The sequence below is a fragment of the Varanus komodoensis genome, unplaced genomic scaffold, assembly GCF_004798865.1.
Source record: "Varanus komodoensis strain SLA01 unplaced genomic scaffold, ASM479886v1 scaffold27, whole genome shotgun sequence".
Lineage (NCBI taxonomy): Eukaryota > Metazoa > Chordata > Lepidosauria > Squamata > Varanidae > Varanus > Varanus komodoensis.
The window spans coordinates 74,145-88,595 of record NW_025335701.1 but is presented as its reverse complement, the minus strand read 5'-3'; the positions used below and the strand labels follow the sequence as shown (position 1 = coordinate 88,595).

The following is a 14,451-nucleotide window of genomic DNA, read 5'->3' as shown; positions in this document are numbered from 1 at the left end:
ACAGAATACATGGAGAGTCCCTGTGGTGAACTTGTCAGTGTGGGACTAGGACTCCGATCTGGGTTCTAGTCCAAACTTGAACCAGAAGTTCACTGGGTAACTTTGTGTCAGTCGCCAACTCTGAGCCTTACCTACCTCACAGGGCTGTTGTGAGGATGAAATTGAAAGGAGGAGGATCATGTGAGCTGCCCTGAGTTCCTTGCAAAAGGAACAATGGTGGGATATAAATGTAATAAAAATATACATTAAAATCCAGGTGCAAAAATGTAAAATGCAAATATGAACTACGTTCATTAAAACAACAACAAAAGCAACACTGAGTATTGTACCTTTGGTAGAGGTTTTCTACAAAAATGTATTTTGCACTGTAAATTGACCTCTCCATCATTCTTATGGGGGAAATCTGCAAAATGAAAATGTCAGGAGTCATTTAACAGTTTTCTTCAGAGCTACTGGATGACGTTTCTATTCTGTTTGGAATCTAATATTAGCTGGCCTTGTCTGAGGACTGAAGAATTCCAGTGGAGCAGTAGAAGACACTTACAACTTCCACTAAACCCTGTATCACTGCTTCTTTTTCAAAAAGGCGCATTAATTTTTCCTGTATAACACCACACTCACACAGGCTTCCAAGAAGTCCACCACCCAAAGAACTAATCAAAGCTTTTCTTAGTCAGCTTCAGTAATGCACAACTTCAGATGCCTTCCAACCAATTGCCGTACATGAATATTTCCATAAAATGTTGCCATGTGGTGCACCCGTCTCAAGCCAGGCCCTCCATTCCAATCGCCCTGCCCTCAGTTTTCCATTTTTTCCTTCTAAAAGATACTTGAAATTAAGTGGCCACTAATCATGAGACTGGGGAAAGGAGAAGTTGGCAGCCCTTAGTTTTCCCCTGTACGTGTATCTGTTTGCTTTGTCGTTCTACTTCTGCAAGTACAGGAAAGGGCAAACTTTTGGGGTCCATTGACTTATTTGGCCATATGAGGCATGGCCATGGGCATCACCACAAAATGGCTGCCATGGGATGGCTGCCAAAGGCATATTATCCCAGAGGTGTTCATAGGAAATGAAACAGCAGCTGGTAGCAGATCTCACTTTGCTCTGAAGAGATCCAGCTGCTGCTGCAAAAATACTTTCACTTCGCTTTAAGCGGGAGGGTAGGGAAACTTTGTGGGCTCCAAGAAAGTGCCCCATGCTGCCTACCCGACTGGTGACCCTAATTGCTCAGGGCTGATGCAACGCGCAGGGGAATTTTAAAAGCAAGGAGCACTCGCTTTGCAATGCTGCTCTAAAGGCTGTAGGACAGAGTCCACTGCAGCAAAAATGGCAAAACAAGACGGGGATTCCATTTTAACCCAGGGGTGAAGGCAGTCCTAAATGAAGGAAAGAAGCACTAGCGGCATGGCTATTAAGAAGGCTTCTGGCCGACGTCGGCCTGAAGGCACGAACAGCTCCCACCACAAACTGCTTCTTCCATGTTCATTCCAGAGACAACAACTTCAGATCAAATCCTGGGACACAAGGTGGAATCCAGTTTACACAGATCTCAATTCCAAAATGTATTGTCTTAGGTTATCACAGTTTGCGTGCAAGCAAGCTCACTCGTTTATGGTACTGGTTATGCCCCGGGAGGGAACATGTGACCCTGATGGCCCGTGTCAACCTCAGACTACGTGCCTGCTGGTCTTGTTCTGCTTTTCAAACTCCATCCCCACCCACTGCAGACCATGCCAGGTTTCAACCTCAGTAGAAAAGTCTCCTCTCTCATTATGCAGCTGAATTACTGTACATCAGGATGTAGAACCCAGGATGAATAAAAATCAATGACTGTTTAATTTAAATTGGATTTTTAAAATTTATTTTTTTAATAGAATGCTTTTTGAGGAAAAATCTAGCTATAGTTTCCTATTTAAGATACATTATAGTCCAAAGGTTATTCATCACAAAATAAGGATTTGTTTTTAATTATGCAGCATGTTCATGCAATGTTTAATTTTTTTTTTGGTAAATGTATTCCATTAATCCATTCACAATGTCATGCCCTTCCAGAGGTTTCCCTAAAATTATTGGGGAATTTTACTGTCTAGAAGATACTATCACAGATGCTTTGGTTTTACAGTTCTCAAAACTGAATTTGTTTCTGCAGAGACCATGTCGCTTTTTCACAGCAAAAAGTTATAAAATAAACATACAAAAGACCTTAATCCCATTATTCCTTTGCAAATCTATGTACACAGAATCAACCCCTTACCTCTTAAATGTGAAGTTTCAAAACATTCAATGAATAGAACAGTGATGGTGAACCTTTTAGAGACCAAGTGCCCAAACTGCAACCCAAAACCCACTTATTTATCACCAAGTGCCAACACTACAATAAAACCTGAAAACTGAGCTTTTAGTTTAGAAAAAACAACTCACAGCCAGTCCAAGCAAATATATATATATATATCCTTGGCAGCGCACTGACTGTCCATGAGAAAGCTCGGATGAGTCGCGGCTAATGAGTCGCAGCTCGTGACATCATTGCCTGGTGGAGCTACTCCTTTCTGAGCATCCGATGCTCAGCTGCTGGGGCAATGCTGGGGCGACTTGGCTTATGTGCCGACAGAGAGGGCTGTGTGTGCCCACTGTGGCATGCTTGCCATAGGTTCGCCACCACTGGAATAGAAGATAGTGGGGAATGGATTAGATCTGTAGAAGAAGCTAAGTGTGAGGAGGGAGGGGCAAGCAGTAAAAATGAAAATGAAGCCTTTTGAATGGAATACTCCATGAGTCTTTGATCTTTTTTGTATAGCCTGGGATTTATCATATTATTCTTTCCCTGGGTTAAAAGAGAGCCAGTTTGGGAATATTTTAATGAAGTTCTACCTATGGGTAAGGCAGTCATGCTTGCAAAACTATGAATGAAACCTAGTCTTACTGACTATTGATTTGAATCGTGATTTAAACACGATTCTACCTTGACAGAACCTTTTCCATTCTGAGGGCCGACGTCTATTTCCGAGAAGCTCTCAGGGACTGCCTTCTTGGCGGTGGGCAGGGCAAAGGCAACAGCAGGCAGAGGCCAGGACAAAGGGTCGGGGACCAAAACAACAGCAACCCTCACATCAACATATCCAGTCCAGAGGCCCTGCGATAAATGATGCCTTCCTTATAGAAAGAGCACCTAGGGAACTTTATAATTTAAATTTCAACACTGGAGAAGAAAACAGGAGCAGCAATGAGAGGAAGAAAAAGTAGTAAGAGGTGAATACAAGTCAATGCAAGTTACATACACTGAGGTATTATTTCAGTCAGGAATGAAATCTCTTCACATTAAGAGAAACAAAGCTTCAAATTATACCTGTGTTCTTGTATGATGGTCCAACATGGTAAGCTGCACATAAGTCTGCAATGTTATTCCCCACCGCGTTGCATCCTGGTACATTAAGCCCTGGAATAAGAAGGAAAAATCTACACGCACATATTCCAGTTATTTTGTTTCAATTGTATTTTTATTGTCTCCTTTTAATTAGAATAAAGTTCTTCTTGGGATTCTTCTTAAGGTTTTATATTGTCTCAGTCAATGTAAAATATTAAGGTATTAAAGATTAATATTAAGGTATAAAAATCCAACTGGGGTTTCTATGACGGATAATCTTCAATGTATTTTTCTCTTTCTAAAAATCTATTTATTTATTGAATGGAGTTGGTCTTTGACCGTAATAAAGTTTTTATCTATCTATCTATCAAATATTAAGGTAATATTATTCAGATCAAGCAGATCCAGGGAAGCAACTGCCCATACAGTTTTATTTCTGAAAACCAAAGAGATTGGGACAAAAACCTAGCCCAGCAAGTATATGGATTTCTATCACTGGAGTTTTTTTGGGCCTAGACAGTGGAAAGTACTGCATACGAATGATCCAAAACCGTATTTCAAACAGGAAAGCAGACAGGGAGCAATTCCAAGCATATTTACAAAGAAAGGGGTCCTACAACTCCTAGTATTTCCCAGCCACACAGCTGGGGCTTGTGGGGACTTGCAGTACTTTTAGCTTCTCAGATGCAAAGCACTGTGCCTTAGATTAGAGCTTCAGCTACTGGGCGGTATAAAAAAGGTGGTATAAAAATAATTTATTCGTTTATTCAATTTGACTTGTATGTCGCCCCATTAGCCATAAGACTGTCTGGGCCACTCACAACATGCATGCATACAGTGTCTTTCATCTGACACCTCACACAGGAATTTGGGGAATTTTTACCTCCTGAAAATACATAAAAATTTGGCTTTTGTTCATCATATTTCACTAAAAAACAGATTGTAGCACATACTCTCTCCAATGAGGGAAGGGGGGGGGTTTGATTGTTTTTATAATTTTATTGTATTTTAATCTGTTTTGTTTTTATGGAGTCATCCCTGGCCATGTCGATGTTTGTGTTTCCTGGGGAACGCAGGGGCACCACCATTGGGGTGGTCATGGGCAATGGACGTAACAGCGGTGGGGGCTTAACGTATCCGCGTAGAAGAAGGAGGGACAGATGGTTGACACCTGTCCCTCCTTCTGGTTTTGCCCCCAGCCAGAGGGTTCCAGGTAGACTTGTCAACCGCCCCTCGGGCCTGACGGTGCTGCTGCTCAATGCCAGGTCGGTCAACAATAAATCTTCCCTCATCCATGACTTGATTGTGGATGAGGGGGCCGACCTGGCTTGCATAACGGAAACCTGGACGGGGCGGGGGGGGATGTCGCCCTCTCTCAAATGTGCCCGCCTGGGTATCTGGTTCAGCACTGTTCACGCCCGGGAGGGGAGGAGGGGTCGCTTTGGTTTACAGAGCCTCCATCTTTCTCACGGGACTTCCAGTCCCTCCGAGACCAGGGCTGGAGTGCCTCTACTTGGTGTTGGGCGACAGCGACAGATTGGGGATTCTGTTGGTGTACCGTGCACCCTTCTGCCCAACAGTCTCCCTGCCTGAGCTGACGGAGATCGTCTCGGACCTGGTGTTGAGGACCCCCAGGATGTTGGTCCTGGGGGACTTCAATCTCCATGCCGAGACTGGTCTGACCAGGGCAGCTCAGGACTTCATGGCCACCATGACGGCCATGGGGCTGTCTCAACATGTCACCAGCCCGACCCATGAATGTGGACACACTCTGGACCTGGTTTTCTTGACGGGGCAGGAAGAGGGTGGTCTGAGGGTGAGGAATTTATGTTTGACTCCCCTGTCACGGTCAGATCACTTCCTGGTGAGGTTTGTGCTTGAGAGCGACCTCTCCCTCTGCAAGGGTGCGGACCCGATTGTGTGGGTCCGCTCCCGGAGCCAGATGGATCCAGATGGATTCCTGAAGGTCCTGGGGGAGTTTCCGGCTGACAAGACTGGTGCTCCTGTCGAGGCTCTAGTCGAACTGTGGAACGGGGAGATGACCAGGGCATTTTAATTGTTAATATTATTTGCTTATTTTATCTGGCCAGGGCGACTTGTTTTATATTGTTAATTTTATATTTTTAATGTATTATATTTTAATTTATGCTGTGAGCCGCCCCGAGGCTTTGGCGAATGGGGCGGCATAGAAATGTTTAAAATAAATAAACAAAGGCAGGGGAATAACAGCAAAAAAAATGTTTTTTTACCATAAGCAACATAGACTCAAACTATTAAAATACTCAATTATATTTTCAACAGAAAAGGTATTAAAAATGTATCTGAGAACTTACCAGAGGATTATGACCCTTAACATTCCTCCATTTAGACACTGGTTCAGTCAAAACCTGAGTTTGAAAAATATATATTTACCAGCATGTATTTTTCAGTACAGATGTTATCAACTGATACAGACATACAAACCTGGCTCACATGTAATGGCAACACAGTACACACGGAATATTGGTTGTCACTGAATCAAGCACTGTTGCTACGTGTGATGATGCACTACAATAGCTATGGATTGTTCGCCTCAAACAACCCAGAATTCACAACTAACAACAAAGCACTGAATATGGCTTGCCACAGAATAGTGGGATTATTTACCTATAACTGACACTCTTTATGTGGGTATCTGCACATTCACACATGTGGGCTCTGTGCCTGTGTGGAACCTGTTGTCAGAAAGGTTTTCCAAGCTAGACTCGTCCCAGGGGCAGCCCCTCCCTTCCCGGTATATCTAGGAGGGTTCCTGCCATTTTCTCCAATTCTTTCAAGATCAAAGTTGCGGCCTTTGAACTGGGGGAAAAGGCCAGTGAACAGCCAACCCAGACCATCTCAATACAGGTCCAAAGGAAAAACTATGGTCCCAAAACTGTTGACACTGACGTGGGACTGGTGGGGGAGTCGCACAGATGACCACTCAAAGAACGTCAGCCACAGAGAAGCAACTGTAGCTTCTTTGTGGCTTCTGTGCATCACATATATGGGTGACTAGCAAGTTTGCCTCGAAATGAAGGTAGGCAAGTGTCGTCAGCGAAGGACTGTCTGGTCCCTATGGAAAGTGAGGACTGGCAATTCCATGTGCAAAGTTCACGTGCTCCATCAGCCAATGTGATCACCACCAGAGAAGCAACCTCCTTGGAGAAGAGAAGCAAGCCCACAGTGGCCAGAGGCTCAAGGGGAGCCTGCAGGTCCACCGACAGGTTCTGTCCTGACATAAACAGATGCGGGTGCAGGACTGGTTAGGCAGACCTTTCATGAAGCAGTGGGACAATGGATGCCAGAACATGGAGAAGCCATCCACTGTCCTGTGGAACAATGATATTGCTGCTATGCATACTTTAACGGAGGACGTTTTCAAGCCTCTGGAGTGCAGCATATAGAGGAAGCCAAGGATCTGACAGAGGGGTGCCTGATGTGGACTGATGGCTTCCCCCCGGGCAAAGGCTGCAAAGCCTATACATTTCGCTGTATAGAAACACCTTGTGTTTGGTCACAGGAGGGCATCTGGGATCACCTGCATTTCGGGACAGAGAGGGATCTCCTGGTCTACACCATGAGGCTGATGGTACCAATGCAGGATGGTGCCTGGGTGCCAGAGTTGATGTCTGGTCTCCACGGGAGCCATGCAAGCTGTTTGGACAAGCAGAGGAGGTGGGTAAACCATGCCTACCAGGGCCACCATGTTGAGTATGAGTATGTCATTTGATCTGCTGGCACCAAATACAGAGCCTCGTCTATAGGCCTTTGGTTCTCACGGGAAGCTTCTCTCCCTCGTGCGCGCGTTAAAGAGTCCCCTGAGTCAGTGCGCACGACACCCCCATTGCAGGAACTGAGGGTCAATGAGGCTTCTCTCTCCTGGATAACCATGGCAGAAGTGCAGCAGTGGCAGTAGAAGCACCCTCTAGGCCTCCGGGCTCCAGGTCGGCAGCCAAGACCTGGACCATTCTCTCAGCCTGTGGCTGGAGGCACAAGATGGTGTGGGAGAGTAGACTCTATGTGGCGAAGGGCCAGCGGCTGAACCCACTGGCAGCATCATGGGCAGTTGGTCCCAATGAGGGGAGAACAACACTCTCACCCATAAGATCACTGACTGTAGGTGGACCAGAGTACAGGGTGGTGAAGCCTGAATCTCCTCTTCAGAGACAGACAGACAACGGAGACCCACCAGTTCTGTTGTCAGGACAGGTCAAGATGTCAAAGGAGCTGGTGTTGAAGCATGTGCAGACAACGCTGGTGGAGAACAGAGCTTAGGCCACTTCTTGTATTTGGCCTTCTGAGCCTCTGCCATCTTTTTGGTCTTCTTGGCCAGCTTCTTCACATGGTATTCTTCTTCTACACGCCCAGGTGAGTGCAGCACAGACAGGGCAGCCGATGGAGGGTGGGAAGGAAGAACTGCCCACAGGGTGGATGGGCATTCAGGCAGCACCACTGCGGCTGAGCTGATAGCTAAAAGGGTGCAGCTGCAAAGCTTGGCCCAAAATCGGCCCGCCCAGTTTTTCCAGGCTTGCAGCATGAATGTCTGCACAGGCATCCACACAGTGCTCCTCTGCCAAACAGAGGAGGCACAAGGGGTACCCATCCATGGGAGACAAACACACTTCCAAAAGGGCACCGAGTGCCATTGGGAGGAGAAGAAAAGCCAAACAAGAAATAAGGCACAGAGCCCATATGCAGAGCCCCCATAGTAGAATGCAGGTAACCATTTAATCATGGGTTGTCATTTCATGTGAACTACGCTTTAACCGCACGTGCTTGGATTCTGACCTTTTGTATCCTCCTAGCTTGCTTGAATTCCCACTTGTCTTCCTGCCATCCCACTTCATTGAATTCCCATTTTGATTCTCTCCTGTCCCTTCCTGCTTAGATTCCTAGCACCAAATGCCTGCTTGGTTTCATATGAATATTTCTGAATTAGACAGATCTTGAACAAATCCTACAAGACCCTTCAGTGAGAATGGCAGATCACACAACATGAAAATCATGACTCATCTGCATGAGGTGATGCTCAGCAGACATGCACACTGTGTAAACAAGCACACCAGGGGAACGTAGAGTTCTCGTAATAAAGAAATAAGAATGAAATCTGACCACCTCTGCACTGGTGGGTAACTGAGCTCCCTAAACTAACTCTGGGCAATGTGCATATTACTCCCATGTCTCTTGTCATCAACCTAGTGACCAAACAGAAGTAAGTGCAGCCAGCAAACAGCTCAGACACTTCTTAAGCAGCCTTTCCGAAAAACCAGTGATGGTCCAAGATCATTTAGTGCAACGTAGACTTCAGAGGAATTTAAGGAAACAATATTCAAAAAATGGGGTTCCACTGAACAACATAAACCCAATCCTAACCTACAGAATTCCCTCGGCATTCAATTCTTTGCAGCCAGACTTAGATCACAATTCAGCCCAGAAAACTTGTTATAAATTTGACAGAAATCCAAAATGTGTCACCTCAATGTTGGTATTTGTAGCAAAATAATCCAGACATGTTGTTTTCCCGCTTGCGATATTGCCCTCGATACAAATCTGGGGAGGAGAAAAACAGCAGATGAGGATGGCGTTCTGATGATACATAGAACCACCCACAGAGCTTTGACTTTAGGGCAGTACAGAAATTAAATTAAGCATAAGAAGAGTGATGCTTGAACTTTGTGAAGGGAAAGCTGTGAGTATATATTCTTCCTAAGCATTCAGAGCAAGACTGAGCAAACCACATATTTTTAGATCTAAACATTGATGAGGGGGGTTTTCCTTGTTCCATGTGCCCCCACCCCAAGCTGGGTGCATGTCCATTCCTTTTGTCATCAAACCAGCACTATCCATAGATGGCAGAACAAGATTAAGAGGCTAATGAGGACAGATTCAAGGCTTGCCGAAGTACCATAAAAAGCTTGGAATGGGAGAGAACCCTAGGAGGGCAGCGAGGAACCAAAACCAGACATTCGTGTGTGAAACATTTTGTGTTTCAAGTGTTGCATGTGTGTAAAGGGGAAGATGAGAATATGCTGGGAGAGGGGTAAAAGGATTGGAGTATTCTGGAAGAGACCGTTGCTGGCTGAATAAATTTTGAACAGAAACAGTAGACACGGAAATACTTTATCACAAGTCCCACATATTTATTATATCCTACAAATGTGATCATGAAAAATACACTCTGACCTATTTTTCATGCAATTATTTTATTTTATTTTATTTTATTTTATTAGTAAGATATCACTTTCGGTGTGATCCTGTCACCTCTAGCCAGAAATTGTCTGAGGCAGTGCAGCATGTCAGGAATTTCTGCCTCCAAGGCCACAGAAGGTGCTAGAATCTTATAGGTAAAAATCCTCATTTCAGCTCTCAGCACTGCTGGTTCCCAGCTCCTGCAGTAAGCTCCACAAGGGCACCTCTTTTGAGCTGGGTGTCACAAAAGGAGACAAGCTGGTGGGCACAGAGGGGTGGGAGTAGGAAAGCACAAGATGCTCCAGACGCTGCATTCAAGCCCCATGTCAGCCCTCAACAGCTCACCTCCACCAGACGGGCTCGGGGGACTCTCACGAAAAGAGCACGGGGGGGAAACTGCCTCCATCCTTCTCTTGCTCTGCTAGCAGCAGCCTCCCAGACCTTAGAAACCACAGAAGCCTCCGAGATCAGCAGCTTGTGCCTAGCATGTGGCAACCCAATACAGTCACCCCTGTCCTATTTCATTCACAATGCCAGGCTTTTTTTAATACGATGTCAGTGGGATGGGAGGTGGCATTGCGGGTGAGACCACTGAGCCACTGAACTTGCCGACCGGAAAGCTAGTGGTTCGACTCCTTGCCCCGGCTCCTGCCCACCTAGCGGTTCAGGAGTGTGCAAAAGCATGAGTAAATAAATAGGTATCCACTTTGGTGGGAGCTAGTGAGCTAGTAAGACCAGTCCATGATGGACCTGCAGCAGCAGAGAAAGACCCTGGAAGAGACCGACACTCCTGCAGATTAATGCTAGGGGCTTTGCATGAAGCTAGTTCACCCCCTCCCCACAATGGTGCACTGTGGATCGCGCTCAAGCGTGGACTGAAGCAACAGCTATCTTAGGCAGCCAAACTACTCTGCACTAGCAGGGCAGACTTCCTGGCTCAATTGAACCAATGCCATATGAAATAAACAAATAAAATCTGATGTCACTGTGTTATAGAATGCAAAAATCAGTTTAGATTTTAAATCATCAAAAATTATTGAATACATTGGCATTTTTAAATTCAACCTGCTTCAAAAAGATATTATGCGAACAGAATTATTTGTCTCCATTATAATGTATTGCAGGCTGAATCTGCAATACATTGCAAATGCACTGGCCATTCTATTTACTGCCTCCCTCTGCATTTTATAACAATCTCATGTACTGTTAATTTTGCCTTTATTAGTAGGGTGTTGGGGTGGTCTCATACTCACAACTGTCTTCTTCTCTCCGACATTTGCCAGGTGTTTATCTTTAAAAAAAATAAAAAATACTAATTAGTAAACTATGGAAGAGTAACTGGGGCTGTCCATTTGCTTAAATTTTAGTGATACAGTTGAAGAGACAGTGGACAGTCATGGTTAAAGGAATTGCTAGGCAAACTTGGCCACATGCTAGCTCTCAGCCTAACCTAAAACACAAGCATCTGTGCAGCTAAAATGCAAAGCAGAACCATGCATGTAATTTGTAATAACCATTTCTTCTATTTCCTACATTCAAGCTTTAAGTGTCATTGCACATGTAATCAAAGCAGGAACAAACACACATGGTTCAGGTAAATACCAATGCTTGCAAAATATTTCCTAAAATATTTTTAAGAAAGAAGAATGGAATGGAATGGAATGGAATGGAATGGAATGGAATGGAATCCAGAAGCAGAAGCATTCCACACTGCAACAATTTGCTGCAGGTCCTAATTATAATAAATACTTCATTCAATTTATATTATGGATCAGAAGACAGGAAATGGTAAGCACTGTGTGACTTGACTACAGACTATATCATAGCATCACAGCAGAGTTGGAAGGGGCCAGAAGGCCACAGGGTCCAACACTGTGCCCAGTGCAGAATTCCCTGTTAAACCATCCTTCTAAGATGGTGGCCAGTTGTATCTTGAATGCCTTTAGTATGGGAGAGCCCACAACCTCCCTAAGTCATCAGTCCCTTTTTTGTACTGCTCTAACAATCAGCAAATTTTTCCTGGTATCTAGCCAGAACCTGCGGGTGAAAGGGGAGAGCACAAAAGTTGGCTTGAAACTCAACATTAAGGAAACTAAGATCATGGCAGCCAGTCCTCTCACTTCCTGGGGAATAGATGAGGAAGAAATGGAGGTAGTGACAAAATTTTGTTTTCTTAGGTTCCAAGATCACTGGAGATGCTGGCTGCAGCCAAGAAATTAAAAGACACTTGCTCCTTGGGAAGAAAGCTATGGCAAATCTGGACAGCATACTATAAGGCAGAGACATCACCTTGCCGACAAAAGTGCGTATAGTCAAGGCTATGGTTTTCCCAGTTTTAATGTATGGCTGTGAAAGCTGGACCATAAGGAAGGCTGAGCACCGAAGAATGGAGGCCTTTGAACTGTGGTGCTGTAGGAGACTCCTGTGAGTCCCCCGGCCTGCAAGGAGATCAAACCAGTCAATCTTAGAGGAGATCAACCCTGACTGCTCTTTAGAAGGCCAGGTAGTGAAGATGAAACTCAAATACTTTGGCCACCTAATGAGAAGGAACAACTCACTGGAGAAGACCCTGCTGTTGGAAACAATTGATGGCAAAAGAAGGGGACAGCAGAGGTTGAGGTGGCTGGATGGGGGTAACTGGGGCGGTGGGTGTGGGCTTGGGTGGACTCTGGAGGATGGTGGACAGGAGAGCCTGGAGGAATGTGGTCCATGGGGTCGTGATTGGTCAGACATGGCTTTGAGACTAAACAATAAAGCCAGAACCCGGATTCTTGTAAATTGAGACTATTATTCCATGCCTTGTACTCTGGGATTATCGAGAAGAGATCCTGGCCTTCCTCTTTAAGACAGCCTTTCAAGTACTCGAAGAGTGCTGCCATGTCTGCCCTCATTCTTCTCTCTTCTTGAGGCTAAACATGTCAATTTTTTTCAATGTCTCCGTACAGGGAGAAACATGTGCTTGGTTCTGGCAGGGCAACTCAGTGTTTTCTCCTGGTCCTGCAACCACACTGGATAGATAAACCACTCGGGTTCCAGCTCCAGCTTGCTGGGAAGAAGGCAAGCCAGAGTTGTGGATTCCGACCTGATGCTGAACAAACTTGTTTAACCATTCCAACTGACAGAAGGAACCAAGCAGGAGAACAGAATCCATACCTGTGACATGGAAAGCCCACAAAAAAGAACCCAAGATTTCATTTTAAAAGGAAAAAACGTGGGCTACTGCTTGTGCAATGCAGACCTTTCACAAGCATGCTTTTGATCAGTAGTGATTAACTTCTTTCAGCCTGAAGGCTGAATTAAATGTCAAAAAAGCTGTTGTGGGTCTGCATTCCACTGGTGAGCTGAGCCAAAATGACAGGGCCAAAAATACCCGTGTATACTGTCTTGAAGCCCTTACTGCCAGGAACAAAGCCTTGAGAGCGGCATTTCAAATTTTCAGAGTTACTGAAAGTGCAAAAGGTGGGAAACCACCGATCAGTCTGGCTTGTGGCTGAGAGAAGGGACATAACTATAAGGGGAACCCCAGAAGGCCAGATCAAGATCCCAAGAGGGTCCGATTTGAACTCCAGGCCTTAGGTTCCACAGCCCAACTTGAGAGAGTCATGAAATTGTCCAATTAAAATGGCCTCTTAAACGATTTGCCTTTAAGAAGAAAATTCCCTCATTTGGTACATGGTCTCAGGTTAATTTGCATACACACTGTTGGGGAAATGAAGCAAGAATATCAATAGACAGAGTTTTATATGATAAAGCTATAAACTTATGAAAACATACACAAGCAAAGGGGAGGCAAGGGAGGAAGAGCTGCAGAATCGTATTTTGATACACGTTAAGCATAACTGTTGGGACCACGACTGGAGAAACTGCGGTTGGAAGCCCCTCTGCCATGAAGCTTACTGGGTGCCCTTGGGCCAACTGTTTACCCTCAACCAGAGTTGTTGCAAGAAGAAAACGGAGAGGAGGATTGTATGGGTTAAAAGGTGTGATTCTAATTAATAATGAAGGGAACAATCCTATGCAGGTTTAGACCAAAATAAATCCTACAATTCCCAACATGCCCCGGCCAAAATCTCTATCTGGGGGCATGCTGGAAGCTGTAGCACTTTTCTGTCTAAACATACATGGAATTGTGCCCTCAATAAATTCATGTTTACTGAGAAATAAGCCCTACTCTACGCAATGAGGCCTACTCCCAAGCAAGTGTGCACAAAGATTAAAACATATCTAAAATTTTGCAATCCACTGAAAATTCGCGCACTGCTATACTATGGACAGCACGATCCTATTCACACAGCAGAAAGTCTTACGGCTTGCTCCCTAGCTTACTGTTAAGTTTATTTAGGGCACGATCCCATGTGAGTTCCACTGCTGGTTGAGGAATGCTAGAGCCTGGGGGAATCTCTCTCTATAAATACAAACAGAATAGCGCCCCTGGGGCTGCTGCCTGGATCTAAAGGCAGGCACGTTTACGAGGAACAAGCCCGCTGCGAGGAGGGGATCCTGTTGGGATCCTCCAAACCGGGGGGGGGGGGTCGGAAAAAAGCGGCGCGGCTGGATGTAAAGGAGCGCAGAGCCATGCAGGGGCCAAGGCAGGGGCAGAGACGTACAGGCGGCGTTGTGAGAGGAGTCCCTCAAGCCGTGGCCGCGCTGATCTCCCCGCAGACGAAGCTCGGGAGGCCGGGCCGTCCAGTGGCGGAAGGCACGGCCAGGCAGGCCCAGCAAGGTCTGACAACGGCGGAGCGCCCGCGAGAGCGGCATCGCCCATGTCCGGACGTGGGAGCGTTCACACGAAGGGGGCCGCCCGCCGCGCAGAGACGCGAGAGAAGCAGCGGCTACGGCGTCGCCCCCGAGGCTCGGCTCGGCTCGGCTCGCTTCC

The 14,451-nt window shown here is 45.7% G+C and overlaps 1 protein-coding gene across 2 annotated transcripts in view; it reads right to left on the bottom strand.

Annotated features, from left to right (window-relative positions):
- TK2 (thymidine kinase 2) overlaps positions 1–14,451 on the bottom strand; it is a 22,684-nt gene extending 8,233 nt beyond the window's left edge. For both annotated transcript variants that reach the window (XM_044434071.1, XM_044434072.1), the window contains exons 1-6: positions 14,183–14,451; positions 10,829–10,866; positions 8,862–8,936; positions 5,699–5,752; positions 3,348–3,437; positions 330–403 (exon numbers count right to left, since the gene is read on the bottom strand). In XM_044434071.1, the coding sequence (XP_044290006.1) occupies positions 330–403; positions 3,348–3,437; positions 5,699–5,752; positions 8,862–8,936; positions 10,829–10,866; positions 14,183–14,333 (482 nt within the window). In that variant the 5' untranslated portion in view covers positions 14,334–14,451. The remainder of the gene's footprint in view (positions 1–329; positions 404–3,347; positions 3,438–5,698; positions 5,753–8,861; positions 8,937–10,828; positions 10,867–14,182) is intronic.